The sequence below is a fragment of the Melozone crissalis genome, unplaced genomic scaffold, assembly GCF_028551555.1.
Source record: "Melozone crissalis strain CALT ecotype California unplaced genomic scaffold, PUWL_Pcris_2 ptg000013l_1, whole genome shotgun sequence".
In the NCBI taxonomy this organism is placed as follows: Eukaryota; Metazoa; Chordata; class Aves; order Passeriformes; family Passerellidae; genus Melozone; species Melozone crissalis.
Genome location: NW_026535791.1, coordinates 36,219,125 through 36,233,725, shown reverse-complemented (window position 1 = coordinate 36,233,725; position 14,601 = coordinate 36,219,125). Strand labels below are relative to the sequence as shown.

General features: G+C 37.0%; 2 protein-coding genes across 2 annotated transcripts in view; one reads left to right on the top strand and one right to left on the bottom strand.

The window, feature by feature from the left end:
• Positions 1 to 14,601, bottom strand: part of UBAC2 (UBA domain containing 2) — an 88,060-nt gene that overhangs the window by 33,429 nt on the left and 40,030 nt on the right. The gene's annotated exons all lie outside the window — the stretch shown is intronic.
• On the top strand, positions 4,096 to 12,907 carry GPR183 (G protein-coupled receptor 183). Its single transcript, XM_054271561.1, has 2 exons — positions 4,096 to 4,136; positions 11,803 to 12,907. Exons 1-2 carry the CDS (start codon positions 4,096 to 4,098, stop codon positions 12,905 to 12,907), a joined length of 1,146 nt encoding a protein of 381 aa, XP_054127536.1.

The window sequence follows — 14,601 nt, the reverse complement described above, 5'->3', positions numbered from 1 at the left end:
TTTTGAACCCAGGGTTGAAGTAGACAACTGCCAAAGATCCTGTAAAACCTAAGCCACCCTATTGCTCAGTGAAAAATCAAAGCCTTATTCCTGAAGCTCAAGATCACTGGAGGAATTTCTGTTCCTGTATTTCACTGGACAGGTACAAACACCCATCCACATACTGGAAATAAAAGGACTGGCTCTTAACTCTTTTAGTTATGTCAATTAGCTGTTTGGTACCATATATCAGATTCAACATCTTCAAGTGGAAAACATATTCTTATTGAAAGACTACTTCAGCGTTTTCTTTCCCTTCACTTCTTTCTTATCCTCTTGTATTTGCTTTTCCTCTCATCTCCTTTAGTCTCCTTTTCTGTGCTTTCTCTCTTTTAGTAGAGACCTTTGCCCCAGCCATTTGTTCATTATACCATAAGAATATCAGGAATGTCCTTTCACGTGCCATGATTAACTTCTACTAGAAATCTGTGATGTCTGTATGCAAAGAAGGGCTATAGACACAAGCATATTCTGACTCTGAACTGAGTTTTTGCCCACTTCATATTTAGGAAGTTAATTTTAGTCACATGGGTTAGAAAATGAAATTTTCAAACAACCCAGAAAACTCTAAAACCTGAAAACTGAATTCTAGAGTTTGAACATTCTACAAATCCATCCCAGAGATGTACTGTAATAGCCATCTCTACAATAATTACATCCCCATTTTTAAGAGCATGCTAAATTTCAACATTTGAAGTGAAACAGAAACACAGTGACAAGATAGGAACATTCGACATCATATGAATCTATGACATTGGTTTTGTAAAAAGAAATAAAAAAAAGTCATATACAAACAATATTCTTGAAAAAAATAAGTCAGAGATATAAAAATTGTCTGAGAAGGAAAAATCAGGAGCAGATACATATTACAAGAGAAATATACTATTTAAAGTCTAAAAGAGTGACTATTAAATGCAGATTAAAATAAATGATTAGCACTAGCAAATATATGCAAAATACAGAGGAAAATATATACAAAACAGAGGAAAATGGTTCTAAAATGCATGAACAAAGGGTTAGAAAGCTTAATAAATGTAGCTTCTGCAAAAATGCTTGCTGCTGTCAATAGAAGTTCTGTGGCATTAAGTTTGCAGAAATAACCTATTTTATTCATAATGACTCACTACACTTACTAACTGCTGGGCTGTGTTTTTCTTCATTCAAGTTCTCCAAAAAACCATTAAACTGACAAATTCACAACCACATATTTTTGGGGGGACTAAAAATATCACCTATAAAAACAGCTGCAGATTATACAGGCACGCAAGCAGGACACTTGCAATTCAAGTTACTAAGTCACTTCAGTGACCTGCATTCCTACAGTCAGTCCAAACACTGCCACATTACACTTAAGGTTCCAGCCTTTACTCTGAAGATGCTAAATATTCACAAAAACATTCCTTAAAATTAATGAACTCTGTGGAATGTGACTACCCTTGATGGTTTTGTTCCTCTACCTGCTAGAGTCCTGGACTCAAAGGACTCACCTACTGCACCCAATTCTTTCACTACACATGAGCAGGACAGCCCATTGCCTGAGGTCTCTCAATAGCAGCAAAAGCCTTAGGCTTTGTTAGCCAGTACTCACTAGCTAATGCCAACATTTCACAGGAAAGCAGTAAGAATGCAGAGAAAAATTTAAAAATGCATCTCGAGGTGAAAAGAAAGGTTCCTCCTGTCCATGGATATCCCCACAGAATCCATGCAACTTGCAGTTCATGAAAATTTGAGACTAACCATCTAACCAACAGCTTACAATCCCCTCATGAAGGCACAAGTCAGATACCTATCCTAAAGTAAGCTTTAATTTTTAATGCCAAGACTATCCAACAATATATTTTGTAACCTGGGTTCCATGTTCCTCACCTTGTCTGCCGAAATCTGAACAGTGTTTGCACATACATGGTAAACACAAATGTATGTCTGCACATATATGGTAAACAGAAACACTTTCTGAAACACAGCAATTTGTTAATTTACATGTTCAAATCCTGGAGCAGTCAAACAGATATTGGACCAACAGCAGCTGTATCAGACAGAAAACAAACAGCTAGAAGGATAAACAGTTAGTGAAAGAACATTTAATTTATCATCATGCTAGGCTGGATTGGTAGCTAGTACGCCAGTGTGACTCAAAGGGTACAATCTAGTACTGCATCTTATTCAAAGGAAGGCAATATTTTATCCGATCAAAGCAGGAAACACATACTGCCGTTGTTTTATAATGATAAAACAATTCTGAAGCAAACATTTCCTTTCATAAGAAGCTGGGGTACTAATGTCAGCCCTTGAGCAAAGACATGAGTGCGTATCTCAAAATTTCCCATTTCCACAGCAGACCTTGGGCACTGGGCACGGAACCACACTGTGGTATCACTTTGCGTACATATGAAGCAAGTTCCCTGTGCGATTTCCCTTTAAGCAGTCCTGAATTCTCATTACTTCATTGAAAGCAATTTTAGTCTCTGATAAAGCTGAAAAATTAAAAAATTATTCAAAAACAAGTAAGGAAAAAAAGTCCAGAATAAGACTGGTAAGTTTTCCCAAAGACTTTCTGAATGTGATGTTAGAAGATGAATGCTCCATTAAGACTGAGGAGCTGAAAGCCCTAGATAGAGCCTTTCAGCTCTTTGGCATCTAAGGGGAATCATGTAATATGTACAATGGGAGTTCAACAGCAGAAAAATCAGTGTACAGTCTCTACCAAGTGCTCCAAGTAAGTACAAAAGTAGCTCACAAGGCTCTATGTTCTGCTATAGCAAAAACATTTCCTATAATACAAAGTACCTTTGCCATTAGATCTGTGTTTACTTGAGGCTTTCTGATGAGATGGACGTATTAGCAGAGATCCTATCTCTCTACACACCTTAACCACTACAATGTCAGCCAACACCTGGGCTGTGAACACAGCCCCAACATTTCCAAGGAGGCATCCTGCACTCTGCATGGGTTGGACCTGCCAAAAATAGCCTTATCATGCCTTGTTGGTTGTTTAAAATTAGGTCACCAAATGAGGTCATGAAACACTCCTTTGCAGTCATGAATGATCAGTATCAGTTTTTGGGGAAAAGCCCAGGTAGCTCTCAACCACAACCTCTAACAGCAAACAAAAGGATTTTCCATCTGCCTCTGAACTCCAAAACCCTCTTAACACAAAATTTACCTCTTACATTAAGACTTCTTCACCCAGAAACAAAGTTATTTCAGGTACAAATGGGTTAACTCAAAATTTGACATTCCATTCCTTTCCTACTCCTTAGCCACTCATTCTTGTCAATATTATTTTAGGGAAATCAGGTTTGTGTCTTAGAAGCTTTTTATCTTTCATGTATTTACCTTACTATACTATACTATATTATTATTATTATTATTATTATTATTATTATTATTATTATTATTATTATTATTACTACTACATATAAATGTAATAAACAGCTTACAAAGGCAGACATTCTTACTAATCTCTCAAAGTCCCAGAGTTCTTTAACTCCCTCATACGTTTTTGAAAGGCATTTCTGTAAATCCTCATCATTATGATACTAAAACCGTGCTGGGAATGTCCACAGGCGTTTGAGGCGTCTTCTTTAACACCACATCTCGGTATGTCTCAGTTTTGAGGTTTCCTCATGCTGCATCAGATCTCCTCGGTAAGAAGTTGTTCTAAGTATGTACTGATTACACAGCTCTTTGCTGTAAGTTAAAGTATTTTTACATGCAGATGGAATATAAACAAAGTTTTTCTCAGACGAGAGGGATTTTAGTCGGTCAGCAATTACTCAAGTAAACCTCTGGTAAAGTCCCTTCTGTGAAAGTCAGCAGTGCGTAACTTCAGGGGGGAGGTGGAAGTGTTGTTTCTAATTACTCTCTTTGAGCAGACTAATTGCAAAAGGATCTAAAATAGATGCTTTCACATCCCATAAAACAGTAGGCAGCAAATCAGGGCTGGGTATTTTTTGAAGCACTTGAAAAAACCCCACCCCTCCCACAAAAGACTCACGTAATCACTCTTGAGAACAATGTGCAAGGGTAAACCTTCTCAGTCAGGCCATCCTGTCAATGCCCTTAACTGCTCAGAGGATCCAAGAAGCTACAGAGATGTAAGTACAGAAAAGAACTAACTTTTTACTTTTTTCCTTTGCCACTGAGCAACAGCAAACAATTCCAGAAATATTTCCTTTTTTGCATTATATTGGATATTTTCATGTGGTAGTAAGGATAAATGAGCTTTGTATGGGAAAGGCCCATGGAAGAAATTCTCTGATATTTTATATTCCCATATTAATATGCTGCTAGTTAGTTTCCACTTAAAGGATCTGTTGATCTACAGCATCAACAAGCTATTCCAACTCCTTTCTCATAGTACAGCCTTCTGACAATCACAGGGAAAACATTTCATACTGCCTCAACTTAGGCAAATTTTTAGCAACACTAATTCAAATTATACCAGTGCAGAAGTAAAGGTAGAAGTAACAAAGGAAGCACTGAAGCTCTAAAGTCACTGAACCTCACAGAATAATAGTAAGAGAAAGCCTTAAAACAAATCCATACTGGGTTGTGAATGCATAGCTTGCTTTTATCACATGCATTTCTTGTCTATGAAAACAGCCTTTATTATCAGCTTGAAAACTTCTCACTCTTCTCATGTCTGAACATTGCAACAGAGCATTTTAAGAGTGCAAAGTTTTATGAGGTAATTCCTCTTTTAACTTCTAGTGCACATTTCTTTCAAGGTTTTTAGAAGGCATTCTTCTTCTGAATTGCAATGACCAAGTATCTTTCTCCTTATTACTGATATTTAGATATATTACAAGTAGTATGATTTTTGTGCACCTCTTTTGTGCACTCCCAATTTAAAAGGATACATTTTTCCTATTATACTGGCAAAACAAGACAGACTGTTCAACAGACAGTAACTAAACTATGTTTTATCTTAAAAAGTAAGAGAGAGTACATGCCTTTGAGCATAAAATACAAGAGATCTGTCTAACGTTTTCATGGCTGCTCCTGAAGACACAAGGCAATTGAAAATTTACCTGGCAATTAGTTTTTAAGAGCCCAAATATTGGGTTTTTCCTGGTCAAAAGACTCAGGAGCATGTACCGAGAATAATAAACTTAATACAGAAGCTATAATCTGAAGCTGTAAATCTGAAAATTAAATATTATACCTTTATGGGTTTCATGCAACTCAGAAAAAAACCCCAAACTCAAATAGGTGTGCATGTTTTCCAGTACTAAAATACAAATCTTCATTTGAATACTTTTTTCTTCTGCTAGAAAGAACACAATTTTCAGTGGCTCACACTATTATTCTGCTTATTTGCTCCAGTTTTAGGCTCTCTCCTTTTTACATTTGGTATACCTAACAAGTGTAAACTGAAGGGAAGTTAATCATCTTAGCATCAGTACAGCTCTCTAAATCAGTATGTATTTTAGGCAGAGATGATTTATGTTAGATAGGTCTCACACTTTTTGTAGAACACATCATCCTTGTAAAGAGATCGAACAGATAAGACCAGGGTGCACCCTTCAAATGAATTCCACTTTTTCTTTAATTAGTTATGCACTTCAACTCAACTCCTTTTATTTCCATCTCACTTACTGTAGTTTATATTATTTTTAGCACCAAATATAACTGTCATACAAAATCTATAGTAATAGACTATAGACTATATAAAGATACCACAGTGTTGTGCACTTGCATATTCTGTTAAGCAACTAAAGAATATTCTCATTCTTTATAGCCACTGTTAAGACAATTTAAGACACTGTTAAGACAATATTTGGGATTCTCTGACATGTGTGTTACAAATTTGGGTTTACTATGCCAACAAATTTGGATCTATATCAAAGAGGGATAAAGGCAGTAGCCTGGAAACTGTCATCAAAATTAGCTGTGGGTTGTGACCTGAGGACTCAATCTTCAGGTCATTAGGCTGACTCACTGGCCTTTAGAACACAAACCTCAACAGCTTTTGAACAGAAATTAACAAACAGCACTAGAAGCATATGAGTGTTAAAGTGTTAGAAAGAAAGAGGAAGCTTTAGGACATGTCTGTCTCTCGCCTCAGCTTTTATTAAACTACATGCAGTCCCCAGCTGCCAGTCCACACATGCCATATTATGCACCTTAGGTATATGTTCTTTCTATTTTAACAAGGTGTTCTGCTATGCAATGCAGCACATACACTTTTTAATACGCATAGCTTAGCTGAATCAAGCCCTTTTCTCAAACAGAGAACACTCCACAATAGAGATCACCTGTACAGTAAAACTGAAATACAAACAGTAAATATGACTGCTCTACAGGAAAAAAAATAGTTTTGAGATTAAGGAAAAAATCAAACCTACAAAAACACAGCACTGCATATTTCCCATCTTCTTCTGTTTTAAAACAATGTAAGACCTACACAGATTATATCTATAGAGAACTGTAAAATCAGAGAATCTTGCACAGAAGAGAAGTCTCTTTCCTGACCATTCCTTTAAAATAATTTATACTCTTTAAGCAGAGAAAAACAACATTAACCCTCAATATGATTTGTTAAGGAAATATTGTCCATCTCATAGTGATTAAACCATACTGTGTAGCAAAAGCCGGTAGAGATCTTTCTAATGCTGTGCCTTTCCAAGAATATAATTAGTATCCTTAAATTAGCAACTGGACCAGGGACAAATGGACCAGGGATTCATCTTCAAAGAATGAAAATTATGAAGAGACACAGAGAAATCACACATTAGACTACAATAGAGTAAAAGCCTTCTACATGTCCCCTGTTCTGCCGAAAAGACAGATGGTGCTCCTCCGCAAAAGCAGGAGATGAGAAGAATAAATTTCATTTAGCATACAGAGAGAGCTTTGTACCACTGCTTGCACACAGTCTCAACCCATGTAATCTAAGGTGCAAAACTGCAACTGCTGGCTCACAGCTTAAATCTATTCTTCTTAACAGTTAAATGTATGTAATATTATGATACTACATACAAAGCTCATCACACACAAACATGTTTGTGAAGCAGAGGTTTGGATTACACAGAACTTCCAGACTGGGGTCACTATCCTGTTCATCAAACACCTTTTGCTGTGGGGATTAAACACAAAACAAATGTATAAACATAAAACAAATGACTGATGCCAGTCAAATGTTTTCACACAACATGCATCTCCCACACAAGCTATTTTTCCTTCTTTGATGAGATTACAATATCAGTTTAGAAAGACACCTGCACAGATTTCAGACATGCTAGATTCTGTAAGCAGCTTGCCATTGTGCTGTGAACTTTTCCCCCAGATGGATGCTATGGCATGAAACATCAAGAACCACAGAGAACAGACTAGCAGCTGCCTAGCTAACAAACCTCATAAGTAACTGACTAAAGAAATTTGCTGGTCAAAAATGCAAATATAGTCCTAAGACTTGAAAATGGCAAGGGAAAGAACATTATAGACCAACCTGCACTGGTTGCAAGCCTGGGCATAGTATTTAACAGTAAAATTAATTTTAAACTCTCCCAGGCATAAGGTCCTCCCAGGTCAAAGCAGAGAGCAATGGCCATGCCCTTACACTGGAGATATCCTATGACAGTGAATCACAGAAATACTCCTGGAGCAGAGTGACCTAACTTCACAAACTCCCAGTGCACTGCTACACAGCTCTATCTTGCATACATAGTGCACTGAGCAGAAAAGGCAGGGATGGAGTGGTGAGTTTGCCTCCAGGCACAGTAATACCAAGAGGCATCTGGAACCCCAAGTCCTGTGGGGGACACAGCTGCAGTTTGAACAGACATCACAGGACCATTTCACCTTGTAGTGAAATATTTGAGAAGCTTACCTCGAATTGCCTAAACCATGAGATTCTGTAAAGAGACTCAATGAAAACAGCAGTTCCAAATTAATTTTAGAGACATATAAGACAGAGACACACATTTTTTTAACAGAGAGGTACTGACCAAAGACTAGAGTGCAAAAGGGTAATTTGCTTTCTCTTCAGTTCTCCAAGACAAACAGCATCATAGAAAGTATGCTTAAAAGAAAAGTTACCAGAATACATACACAATAACTAAAATAATATAATCTAAACTACACAGAAGATTACATTAACTGAGTAAGTGGTCTGTGTCACTGAGTGTTTACAGACTCAGAAAATGTGAACACCTGAACAGCCTTCTTTACAATACAGATATACTGACAGGAACTCTCAATACTTTATACCTTAACATTTTGGCATGTAACTCTAAGCCAAAAACCAAACTGGTAAGGGATATTAATATTATCTTTCTTCCAAGTATATACTTCAAAGTAGTATAATTAATAAACCTAGAAAGCCACTGGAAGGGTCTTTAATCCAATAGTCTAGAAGAGCAAAAGTTTTAGTAGTGATTCTAGAGTTTTAGAGTGATTCTAAATTCATTGGTGCATCTGGATTTGGGACAGTACATGGCCATGTTCTCATAAGCTATTCAGGCACACAGCTCATTAAAACAGAGTCATGTCCAGCTAATTTGAGGTTTGCAGCAATAAGGATGTAGCATTCTCAATTTATTCTCCAATAATACAAAACTCACAAAAAGTATTCAAAATGTTCTTTTTTTAGATACATTCTGTAGAGGATGTCATATGTTGTATGTGTAAGTGGATCACTCAGGATTGCTGTCAAGAAATAAAGAGCAACCTGACACAAGGAGTAGGTTTTTTTAAAAAAGATGTTATCTTACTTAATAGTCCAGACACTTTTCAGGAAGAAAAGAAAATGCAAAATACCTGCTGAGATGAATGGAGTTCATCCAAAAACAATTAGAGTTCAGAAGTACAAAGAAGTTATCACAGCTTGGGTGATGCACATTATGATGGATGCTATCAACTTTATCATCTGTGTGGGCCACAAAACAGCTAAAATCTCTCCTTTTTTTTTTTTTTTTTTTTTTTTAATGAATATATTCAGGTACTGTAGCACCTAAACACCTTGGTGGCTCTCAAAAATGCCCACACATACCTACAGGTAGATAAAACACTAATAGTAATCTACAGCATTGTAAAATATGCTCCCTACATTAACAGTCAAAATATTTTGGGGATAACAGAGGATGAAAAAGAATACTTTTTGCCCCTAGGGCTGACTCCCACAGCAGGCAGAAGAGCCTGCCAAAGAGCACAGCTTGGCTGACTGCACGCTGCCCCAGAAGATCCATGAGCTGTGCTTCTCCAGCTTTCTTCTCATCCATTTGTGGCCAGTTTGTCCTGCCATGGAACTGCTCCCAACATATATCCATGCTAGCACCATGGATAGACACAAACACTTGTCTCAGCTAGGACTCCCTCTCAATATAGCCACACTAATATGTGAGGATGAACAGGCTGTTTTGAACAACAAGTTCTGGATTAATTTATTACATTAAAGATCCAACTTCATAGCACAAAATTAGGTAACATGCAATTTATGAAATTCTACTCTTGATGTAAAAAATTACACATTTTACTGAATATTCAGGTTTCTTCCTAAACTATGGTTCAATATATTTGTATAATAGATATTCTACATTTTACTAGAAAGACATATGAATGGATGGGACAATTATGTGCACTCTTTTTGAATCTAAACTATTACAACTTTAAAGCAAAAAAAACCTCATGCACTTAATATGCTGTAGCTAGTTACTGCAATTGAATTGTTTATCACAAATCTTAGATTATCCTTTCCTAAATATGTTGACAAAATTATTTTAACTAAACTTCAAGAAAGAGATTAATAGAAGATAGATGTGATGCTGGGAGTGTGAACAAAAATTAGAAGCATTTAAATATGAGAAATAAAACAAAATACCTCACTGACTCATATACAGGTACCTACACAACCCACACCATTTTAAGCAAAGCCTGTTACACTTAGGTAAAACAAAATCCATCCTAAAAACTTCTACAAGGGAAAAGATGGGAGGAAATCAAACCAGAACTATGCTCAGGGTAATAACTACTGCATTAATCAATCACCAAACACACTAACACCAAGACAGCATGAACAATGCAGAATTAACTAATATAAAATTACTGACATTCCTAAACCTGCACTACAGTTGGAACTGTTATTTACCAGATTGGTTCCTTTATTCAAGGCACAGAACTCCCAATTCAGATTTGACATACAACCCTGAATGCAGTATCCCCATGTCTTGAAAGACAGCACTTACTTTACAAATACCTAAGAATCAGAACACTGCACATCTGTCAGTCAGAAATTACTCACCTGTCTTCCCTCCTATCTATGGAATGCAGCAAACACACACTTAATGTACTACCTGGAAGTCAAATCTCTTCCTTAAACATGTAAGGTAACTAATTTACATATTTTAATACACATCATCCACTATCTGCAGGTTTACCATTTACAGAGAACCATTAATTGTGAACATCCTGAAATAAGCAGTACAATCTCCTCAAATCATGAAAGAAAATACTAGCCTTTAAATGCTTTCACAAGTTAATACAAGGATAATGAATGCTTTCTAAAATATGTGATTTAAATCCCTTAAAATTGAGAGGTATTTCCCAGAAAGAGTTTTTGCAAGTGCAACAGGATACAGTTGCTTGTAAATATCGTGTGTTGAATGACAGATCCTCAGCAATAACATAGATACGTTTATAAAAGGTACAAGACAGACTCAAAATTCTAATTACAACAGCTTTTATCTTCAGGTAGTAATCTTTGTTAAAACAGAAGCAATCTTGTTTTGATTGCTGTTTAAATTCATAAATGGGGCCTCTAAAAGGCACCCTTTTGTAGAACAGCTGCCTGAGGAGTAACATGAGATGCCCCATCCTTTCTGAGCTTCATGCTTACCCACACAACTGTCAGGTAACAGCAGACCTAGGAAATATTTGCACCTTGAGCAGTATCAACAGAATGGGGTTCTTCCCATTTCTGAAATTCTGCTGGATCATTTTAAAATATTTTTTAGCCCCCCAAATCACTGCCACTTTGCAACTCTTCTATGCTACTTATGACTGTACAGATGAAACTATTTCTGAAATCTACTAAACTGACAAAGTATAAAATAGTTCACCTGCACTCTCTCTCTTTAGCAGGGTCACTAAAGAGTGATTAAAGTAGTAGTCTTGAGAATTTATGTATGCAACGATATTTGAATTAGATTCCAAAAGCCAATTCTTAAAACTAGAATTAAACAAGTTGTGGTTGGAATCTATGATCTCAAAGGTCTTTTCCAACCTAAATTAGTCTGTGATTCCATTATAACGTCAATATGGTAAGAGTGCTGAGAAAATAAATGTTTCTCTAAACAAGTTAAAGCATCACAGTCTGAATTTTTAGCAACAAAAATTCCCTTAAAATTATGTAAACATATTTAAAACATTTTGTCTGCTTGTCTAATCCTTGGGGACTCCATTTGATGCTTTTTCATGTAATTTCTTCAGACTCTTTTTTCCCCTCAAGGTGCTTTAAACAGTCTCCCAACTCCTGAGCATCTATAGACTTTACTTCTAAATATATTACATCCCTGGTTTACTACACTGTCCCCTGTCTGGTTTTCTTTATTAGAGAGGCAATTGGGAACAAGACAGAAAAGCCAAAAGGAGGCATCTGTTTGTTTTCAGATAGAGTCTTGAAAAGTATTTCACAGCAATTAAGTTTCATTTCATTTTTTTAGTCTTATTTTGCAACAGAGGCTCTCCATTGTTACGTAGAAGTAGTTTATCTGCATTTCTTACAAAATGTTCCCTTTTGTTGTTTTTTTTTTCTCATGATAGGTCTACTGAGCTTCCTGCAACAACAGTGGTGGCAGAAATGGACCTTTTCACAGCCTCTGAGACCAACATTTCCACCTGTGACTTATACGAGCACAAAGACACAGCACGGATATTATTGTCTGTCTTCTACGGCTCCATCTTGATCCTTGGGGTGCTTGGAAACACCATTGCCCTCACCGTCATCTTTAAAAACAGAAAGAAGATCAACTCCACTACCCTGTATTCAACAAACCTCGTCTTCTCCGACCTGCTGTTCTGCATTGCCCTGCCAACCAGGATCGCCTACTACGGCATGGGCTTCCACTGGCCCTTTGGAGAGGCGCTGTGCCGAATCACCGCGCTCCTGTTCTACATCAACACCTACGCAGGCGTCAACTTCATGACGTGCCTGAGCATCGACAGGTTCTTCGCTGTCGTCCACCCCTTCCGATACAAGATCAGAAGGATTAAATATGCCAAGGGCATCTGTGTCTTTGTCTGGTTTCTTGTATTCAGTCAAACTTTCCCATTACTTATACAATCCATGTCACAGAAAGAAAATGAAAGGACTACATGCATGGAATATCCAAACTTTGAGAAAATAGAACATCTACCACTTATACTTCTTGCTGCCTGTTTAATAGGGTACCTTATTCCTCTGGGGATTATTCTATTTTGCTACACTCAAATCAGCTGCAAACTTTTTCAAACAGCCAAGGAAAATCCACTGACTGAAAAATCAGGGATAAACAAAAAAGCCATCAATACAATCATATTCGTAATTATAGTGTTTATAATATGCTTTACTCCTTATCATGTTGCAATCATACAACACATGATTAAGAAACTTCAGCGAGAACCCTCGTGCAGTGAAACGAAAATTTTCCAGAAGTCACTCCACTATACTGTATTTCTGATGAATTTTAACTGCTGCCTAGATCCTTTCATCTATTTCTTTGCATGCAAAGGATACAAGAGAACTGTACTGAAAATACTGCGACGACAAGTGAGTGTATCAATTTCAAGTGCTGCCAGGTCACATCATGAAGAAAGCTCCCGTGACGCAGGAGAAACGCAAATGACGGTACTTGCTAAATCCCCCAATGGAAAGCTACCTGAAAAATAAACTCTGTAGTACTCCACAGTGAACCAAGACTAAAAAGCCAGGGTCCACAGCAAAAACTCTTAGTCCTCCCCTACATTAGCTTAAGTAAAATTCTGCTTCTCAGGATGTCAGAGAATCAAGGAGTGATGGACTGAAAAATATTTGTCACAGGACAGCAGGAAAACTCAGCATTATAATCTTCTTGCTGTATCCTTTTGACCGATCTCTTATTTTTTCCAGGAAATATGCACCATTGAGGATGTTCAGATTCCATGTTGCACATACATATGCCTGGATGTTACTAACTCAAGCAGAGCCAAATCACAGTTAGGATTGAGCTAACAAATACAGCTTACAATTCAACCAACTACAACCAGAACACCTGAAAATTTCAAGACCTCTAGCTGAGCTCCAATTACAGCAATGGTTTTGTTGGACCACTCACACAGACATAGGAAATAAAATTTTGAGATAAAATGGACAACTTCTTTGCTCATTTGACTATGACAAGTTTATAGCTCTTTGGAGGTGAAACAACATTTTACAGTATTTGGAGCACAAATGCCTTATTGGACAATTCACATAGAAAGCATTGTCAAATGTAACACATGAAAAGCTAATGAACTGTTTGGTTCTTCCCAACACTGAACATCTCCTGCATGTAAAATCACTCATCTTCACAAGGTGCATTATCTCTTTACTCCTTTTCCTAAAGGAAAACTTTCCTTTTTAGTGTATATTGTAAAAAGTCACTCTCTACTCCTGTTGTATATAGATTATTTATAAACACGAATTGAAGCAAGAGACTGTAATATGAAAACTGCACCATTTCAGTTAAAAGAACAGTGATACAGTGTTCTTCAGAACTTCTGCTGAAGTCAGCCATGGACATAAGACAAATGCTTTAGAAACCTGAATAAATGTTCATAGTTGAGACCATTCAAAAAGTATATTAATGGATTAATTCTGATGGTGTGAGATGGCTACCTCTCTTTAAGCACTGTTTACCTGAAAGATCAATAAATGAGAACAGCAGAACTAGCAGGGAAAGAACAAGTTTTCCCATCATGCCTTCATACAGCATATCTGGGATCCCCTTAGGCATGCTGAAATTGGCTCAGGAAATAGACCAAATGACTTAAACACATCCTGCTGGAATCAGCTCAATACCAGCTGAGAATCCAGGATGTAAGCCCTGGGTTCCTGCTGATGTGCCCTTCCGTCACGTTTCAGCTTCCTTCCCTACTTTATTCCTGGCACCTCTATCTTTTCTTTAGTGTTCTATCTTATTAGTATGCCTTCACTGGCCAACACAACTTGGTAACTCAACCAGGAGGCTGTGATGGAAAATTAAAGAGTGCCTGATAATCATCAGTAAAGGCTATGCCACATGTTAGAACAAATTTTATTTATTTCAGCTGTATCTTTCTGACACTGAGGTTGTATTGGAAGTCAAACAAACATATTACATTTGTTGTCTTTGCAATTCCTTCCTTCCTCACATGCTGACCCCTGCCTACCTGCAAACACGGAAGGGCTGTACCTGACGAGCAGTACAGAAACATTAAATTAACCATTAATATTTTATGGCAAAGAAACCACAAACCCCCTATATTTCATACCACTTAGACTGCCAAAATTGAGTTTCTAATTCTAAACTACTAATTCTCTCTTTCCTAAATATAGAAGACACTATGCAGCTTCAGAAAAGCAGT